This window comes from Elephantulus edwardii, unplaced genomic scaffold (assembly GCF_000299155.1).
Source record: "Elephantulus edwardii isolate Elephantulus edwardi_28Jun2011 unplaced genomic scaffold, EleEdw1.0 scaffold00036, whole genome shotgun sequence".
Taxonomy (NCBI): Eukaryota; Metazoa; Chordata; class Mammalia; order Macroscelidea; family Macroscelididae; genus Elephantulus; species Elephantulus edwardii.
The window spans coordinates 1215386-1222778 of record NW_006399786.1 but is presented as its reverse complement, the minus strand read 5'-3'; the positions used below and the strand labels follow the sequence as shown (position 1 = coordinate 1222778).

The 7393-nt window shown below is 38.2% G+C and overlaps 1 protein-coding gene across 1 annotated transcript in view; it reads left to right on the top strand.

Annotated features, from left to right (window-relative positions):
• Positions 1-1604, top strand: part of IL1RL2 (interleukin 1 receptor-like 2) — a 55992-nt gene extending 54388 nt beyond the window's left edge. Inside the window, 2 exon segments of the mRNA XM_006884603.1 lie at positions 1188-1519; positions 1521-1604. Coding sequence (XP_006884665.1) covers positions 1188-1519; positions 1521-1604 — 416 coding nt within the window.
• The last annotated feature ends 5789 nt before the right edge of the window (positions 1605-7393 follow it).

The window sequence follows — 7393 nt, the reverse complement described above, 5'->3', positions numbered from 1 at the left end:
GCAGGCGACTCAACGGCACATAACAACAACAACAACAACAACCTACTATTACCAGAGAGCATGCTGGAAGCTTTAACCAATTGCTATATAGTGACCCTCTTTGCATTAAAGTAGAACTGTGTTGTCTAGGGGTTTTAGTTGTGGAAACAAATAGCCAGGTCTCTTTTCTGAGCTAGGAGTTGAGGCATTAACAACCATTTGCACCATCCAAGGACTATATCCTAGTCACTCAAAACAAAACAAATCTTCAAATTCATTGTCCTCAAGTTGAAACTGATTCATAATGATACACCGGTTGATTTTTAGAAGCTGTAAATCTGATGGAAGGAGATTACCTATCTTTCTTTGGTGGAGCAGCTAGTGAATTGGAAGCACCTAGGAACTAGAAATACAGAAATAAACCAAGCATAGAGAACCTTAGATCTGTAGGTGTTAGCTTAATCTTGTATTTACTATGGGACATCATTGTTGGTAGAAATGAATTTAAAATATTCTTTAAATGACCCCAAGCAATCATTAGAGTGTGTGGTATGGTTTCATAATTAGTACTTTAAGTCCAGGTAATGTAATACAACATAAAGGTAAGAGAGAAAGTGATACAAAATTAACATAGCACTTGACCTAACTACATTCTCCCTATGACTTCTATGTCTCTAATAGTGTCCATTCTTTCACCAAGAATGGGAATATAAATGTAGTCATGATTAGAATCTCATTTTGTGAAAATCCAGAAGTGGAGTGGGCTATAGGAAAATCTGATCTGTGAACAAAGAAGTCTAAATCTGTGCTGAAAGTGAGAAAGACTACACAGAGGGAATGACACATTAAAAATGTTACATCGATTTGGTGGGTGGAGGGAGGGGAGAAAGGAAATGGGAAGGATCTGGGTAAAAAGACAGGATGATGAGGAGCAAGGCTCAATGGTCATTAGTTTTATAAAACATAATGCAGGAGAATGATTGTATGGAACACAATGTGAATGAAGAATGGTGTGAAACACAATGTATGTGTACTTTGTAAGCAAACCCATTTAAAAACAAAAAAAAGTTACAACAGCTCTGATTAGATCCTGTGCAAAATCCGTGCTTTCATGTTACTACTCATTTCTGACCTTCTTAGTAACATTACGATCAAAGCTGCTCTAACTGTGAGCTATTTTAAGCTGGTTCTTCTTTTTGCCTAAACAGCTGTGGCCAGTGTCATCGATGAGAACATCAAGCTGTGCAGGAGGCTGATCATCATCATAATCCCGGAGTCTCTGCACTTTGGCCTGTTAAAAAACATGTCAGAAGAACAAATCACGGTCTACAATGCCCTCATCCAGGACGGAATGAAGGTCATTCTGATTGAGCTGGAGAAAATCAAGGACTACACAAACATGCCGGAGTCAATCAAGTATATCAGACAGAAGCATGGCGCCATCCAGTGGCATGGGCACTTCACAAAGGAAGCTCAATCTGCAAAGACTAAGTTTTGGAAAAATGTACGCTACCACATGCCCCCCACCCGGTATCCCCCATCTTTCTCCAGTCCAGGTGCTGAAGCGCACACCCTGCAACTGGATAAGAGAGAGAGCAACAAGAATTTCATTGCCCCGTGACTGATAGTGCGCCGCCATGTGGTGCATTACAGACTTACAGATAAGCATTTCATTTGAACTGTGTGTTCAGAAAATTGCTGTTAATGTTTGTGAAATTCATTGCTATTCAGCCAATTCTGATTCACGGCAACCGCATGCCTTACCGCCATGGAGTTGATTGTGACTCTTGATGCCCCTATGAGACAAAGCTGATCTGCCCACCAGGTTTCAAGGCTGTACGGTAAACAGGAGCAGCCCGTTTCATTTTTATCTTCTATCTGGGGCATTTGAACCTCTGATTTTATGATTACCAGACCAATACTTAACCCACTGCTGCACCAAGGTTCCTGTGGAAACTTCATGTGCATTTGAAAAATAAAACAAAGAGCCAAACCAGCCAAAACAAGATCTCTCTCGAGTGTATGAGACCCTCGTTTGTTCTTGGCTCCCACACAGAAAGTTGGTGGTTCAAATGCACCCAGAGATGTGGTGGAAGAAAAGCTTGGTCTTCTAATCCTAAAAGATCACAGCCACTGAAAAATTGATAAAATTCAATTCTATTCTGATGTGATGGGATTGCCATAAATCAGAACTGGTTCAACTGCATCTGGTTTACTGAATTAGTCCTGTTGGTTAAGTGATTACTTGGAATTACCTTTTTTTAAGTCAGCAAGCTTCACAGCCTCAAATATGTATCTTTTGTTTAAAAGGATGTAAAGCTTTATTATTAATGTAATAATATTAATAAATTATTTCAGAACACTTACACTATGTTTAACTAAACTGTATTTTAGTTTCCACCTAACGATCTCCCTTTCTCTGCAAGCCTCTACTTCTCATATTTGGCACTGTACGTGTGATCTCAGGTTGGAAAGCCTTTTCCTGTTGTCAGACCACATGTTATGACTTTATCTGGATTGCAGCATAGCTTCTCACCACTACACCTCCAGAGCTCCCTTGATTTTATTTTTTATTTGTAAAGGGTAGCCTCCATGTTTTGAAAGATTGATGAGTCTATTTATAGTTATTAGCTTCTATCCTTCTGACGTCCACTTTTGATAATTAGATGCGCATCATTGGGTATCTTCCTACAAAATACACATTTTTTTTTTAATTTGCTACAATTTTAGAACACAGTATGTTTTTTAGATCAATGAGTCATGTACAAGGTGACTACTTTTTACTTTTTGCTTCACTTTTTATGGGATGTAACACTAGAATTTTATAGGTTTTTACACATAATCCCAGTGATCAGCCTGCAGGGGTGTCATTCAGAGTTCTTCTAATAATTGGGAGAATGGACACAAATTTTTAGTGGTCTTTAAACAATCTTTTAGACAGAACCATCACTTGCCTGTCAGCTTGTTGTCCTATGGTACCTTGAGTGTTGCTGTGATTCTGTGCCACCAACACTTCAACACTAGCAGTGTCAACCATGGTTGGGTAGGTTTCAGTGGAGTTTCCAGACTAAACCAGACTGTTGTTGTTGTGTAGAGTTGGAACCGACCCATAGCCGACCCTTCAGTGGGGTTTCAGAGGCAGTTAATAGCACGGGAGGAGACTGCCCATTCTTCTCCCGTGGAGCAGCTGGTGGCCTTTGGGATTGCAGTGCAGCTGCACTGGGCCTACTAGGCCACTAGAACATTAATGGGCCCTAGAAAACCCTGTTGAATAGCATCAAATATTATTTGATATAGTTCTTCACAATGAATTCCTCAGATGGGAAGGTACTAAAAATCAACTGGGGAAGAGTAGTCTCTTCAAAATAGAGTCTATCTTAATGATGAGTATGGAGTTAAGCTTTCAGCCAATGAAGGACCCTTACTTGCTGATAAGGGTGACTCAAAGGAGAGAAACAGCAGCGGATATCTTTATTAATTAGAATGTAGAATGTACAAAGTATGATTTAGGAAAATTGTTGTTTTTGTTCTTGTTGCCATGTGCCGTTGAGTTGCCTGCAATTCAGAGCAACCCTACGTACAGCATCTCTGAAGCCTTTTTTGTCCTGAGCCAGTTTCATTGCTTTAGACCCACAAGCCCCCATTTCCCCAGATACTGTAGCAATCCATCTCATCTGGGGTCTTCCTCTCCTGTGCCGTCCATCCACCCTTCTGAGGATGATATCTTCACCAAGGACTGGTTCCTCCTGGCCATGTGTCCACATTATGTGAGGCAGAGCTTCAAAATCCTCACCTCCAAGGAGAGACTTGGTTTCACCCTCTCCAAGACAGAATGATTTGTTTTCTTGGTGGTCCATAGTATGTTCAAGACTCTTCTCCAGCACCACAACTCAGGGGCATCACTTCTTCTTTCATTTTAGTCATTGTCCAGCTTTTTGATGCATGGTAAGCAATGGTGAAGACCATGGCCTGGATTAGGCTCACCTTATTCTCTAGACTGACATCATTCCTTTTCAGTACTCTGGAGAAGTCCCTGACAGCAGATTTACTTAATACAATTTGTTTTTTAATTTCTTGACTGCTGGTGCAGAGTGTTGATTGTGGAGCGGAGGAAGCTGGAATTGTTAACAACCCCAATCTCCTCTCTAGAAGCTATAAAAATGGGGTAGAACACACGGATCCATATTGTAGGCATTAGTGAGCTAAAATGGTTTAGTGTTGGTCATTCTGAATCAGACAACTATATGAATTGTTACTCCATGAAAGACAAATTGAAGAGAATGATACTACACTTATTGTCAAAAAGAATGTCCTAAAATATGTTGTCAGTGATAGAATACTATCCATTTGCACACAAAGATATGCTGATACAATTATTCAATTATATGAACCAAAGATGCCAAAGATGCAGGAATTGAGAATTTCTACCTATTCTTACAGTCTGATAGAATATGTGATCAATATGGATAAATAATACTTTTCAATTGAAATACAAAAGTTGGTGGAAAGAAGAAATACTGATATTTGGAAAATATGGCTTTGGTGACAGAAATGGGGCCAGATTATGTAATAGAATTTGGTACAGGCAGTAATTTGTTAACTATAACTAACTTTAAAAAAAAAACAAACCTAAACACGCCCATAAATGGGGACTATATATGTGGATACCCTCTGATGAGCTACACCAGAATCTAGCTGATTACATCTGTGGAAAGAGACAACAGGAAGACCCCCTCAATTATCAGCAGTCAGAATAAAACCAGGGGCTGACTGTGGAATTGACAATCAATTATTCGCATATAAGTTAAAACTGAAATTGAATAAAATTAAGACAAGTTCAAAAGAGCCAAAATGCTACTTTAAATTTTTCTTACTTGAATTGAAAAGTTGTCTCAAGAGTAGATTTGATGCATTGAACACTAACTACTGAACACTAGGTACGTTGTGGGATGATGTCAAGGACAACATAAAGAAAGAAAACAAAAGGTCATTAAAAAGATAAGAAAGATAGGATCAAAATGGTGACAGAAGAGACTCTGAAACTTGCTCTTAATTGTAGACAAGCTATGGTAGAAGGAATAAATGATGAAATAAGCTGAACAAAAGATTTCAAAGGGCAGCTCAAGGAGACAAAGTCAATTATTATGATAAAATATGCAAAGACCTAGGAGATAGAAAGCCAAAAGCGAAGAAGGCATTAAAAAATTCTCAAACTTAAAGAAGTTAAGAAAAAAATTCAAGCCTAAAATTGTGATATTGAAAGACTTTGCAGATAAAATTTTGAATGATACGGTTTCATGAAAAGATGAAAGGGAAGTACAATGTCACCATAAGCAAAAAGAATTTGTACATTGACCTATTTCAGGGAGTAAGGTATCAAGAGTCAAAGATAATGGCAAATAATAAGACTCCAGGAATTTGAAATATCAACGGAGGCATTCATTTCAGCAGACAGATACAGTCCTGGATATGCTCACTCATCCATGATAAGAAATTTGAAGCCAGCTGACTAGAAGGAATTCAGACTTGTGCCTATTACAAAAAAATGTGATCTAATAGAATTTGTTAATTATAGAACAATGTCATGAGTATCACAGACAGGTAGAATCTTGCAGAAAATTATTAAAAACTAGCTGAAATTTTATACTGACAGAGAACTTCCATAAATTCAAACTGGATAAGAAGCGTCTGTGGAAAAGGGAATGTCTTTTGTGTGTTTGTGTGACAGATGTACCATGTCTGAAATTAGAAGATAACAGAAAGATGTTTAATTATGGTTTTTGACCATGCAAAGGCATTAGACAATACGGATCTTAATACATTTTGGACAATATTGGTAAGGGTGGGAATCAGAGAAACACTTAATTGTGATCATGTGAATGAAACCTGTACATAGACCAAGAAGCAGTCATTTTAATGGAGCAAAGAGATACTGCATGATTTAAAATTTAAAAAAAAAAAGGTGTTCACTAGAATTGTATCCACTATACCTAATCCATTTATATGATGAGCAAATTATCTGAGTATCTGGCCTATGTGAAGAGATTGAGTTTGTTAACAACTACAGCTTGCTTGGCTCCAAAATCAACACTCTTTGCACCAGCAGTCAGGAAATTAAAAGACAAATAGCACAGGGAAAATCTGTTGTCAGGGATCTCTCCAGAGTACTGAGACGCAATGGTGTCAGTCTAGAGACTCAGGCGTGCCTGATCCTGGCCATGGTCTTCGCCATTGCTTGTTATGCATCAGAGAGCTGGACAATGACTAAGAATGAAAGAAGAAGAATTGATGCCTTCAAACTGTGGTGCTGGAGAAGAGTCTTGAACAAACCATGGACCACTAAGAAAACAAATCTGTTTGTCTTAGAGAGGGTAAAACAAAGTTTTTCCTTGAAGGCAAGTATTTTGAAGCTCTGCCTCACTTACTTTGAGCACATAGCCAGGAGGAACAGGTCCTTAGAAAAGGACATCATGCCTGGAAGGGTGAAGGGACAGCACAGGAGAGGAAGACCCTGGATGTGATGGATTGATACAGTAACTGGGACAATGGGAGGTAGGTGTGTTGGAATCAGTGAGACTGGCTCAAGCCAGGACAGGCTTCAGAGTTGTTGTACATAGGGTCACTATGAGTTACAGGCAATTCAACAGCACATAACAACAACATTTCCATTATGCTCAACCTCATTATGATAGTCCCTCTGTCAGTCAATCTTGTTGAGGAGTTCCCCTCTCTTTCACTGATTCTCCCTCTCTAAGGACTGTTTCCTTTTGAATATATGCCCAAAATGAGATAAGTTTTTACCATCCTTGCTTCTAAAGAACACTCTAGTTGTACTCTTTTGGGACAAATTTGTTATTTTGGTAGCCCAAGACATACTCAATGCTCTTTGCCAACACCACAATTCAAAAATGGCATTGGTTGTTTTAAATCTGACAGTCACATGATTGTTTATATGCTGGAGATGACAAATTGAAGAAGAATATTGTGGCATTCATCATTTAAAAAGCATTTCAAGATATATCTTGAAGTGCAATGCTGTGATAGAAGACCAATACAAAGAAGTCTTGTTAATAAAACTATTATTCAAATATATTAACCAAGCACAAAAGCCAAATATGAAGAAATAGAGGATTACTACCAATTTTTGCAGTCTGAAATTGAGCAAATAGTCAGTCAAGAGGCATTAATAAAAATTGGTCACTGGAACGGAAAAGCTGGAAACAGAATAGCTAGAAAATATGGCTTTGAAGACAGAAATTAGAGATTTCTGGAGATTGCATGATAGAATTTCTTTTGGCAATAGTTGATTTATTCATTTCAAATACTTAAAAAAAAAAAAGCAAAACATAACCAGAAACTATATACTTGAACTTCACCTGATGAAGATAGGAATCAATTTGACTACATCTGTGCA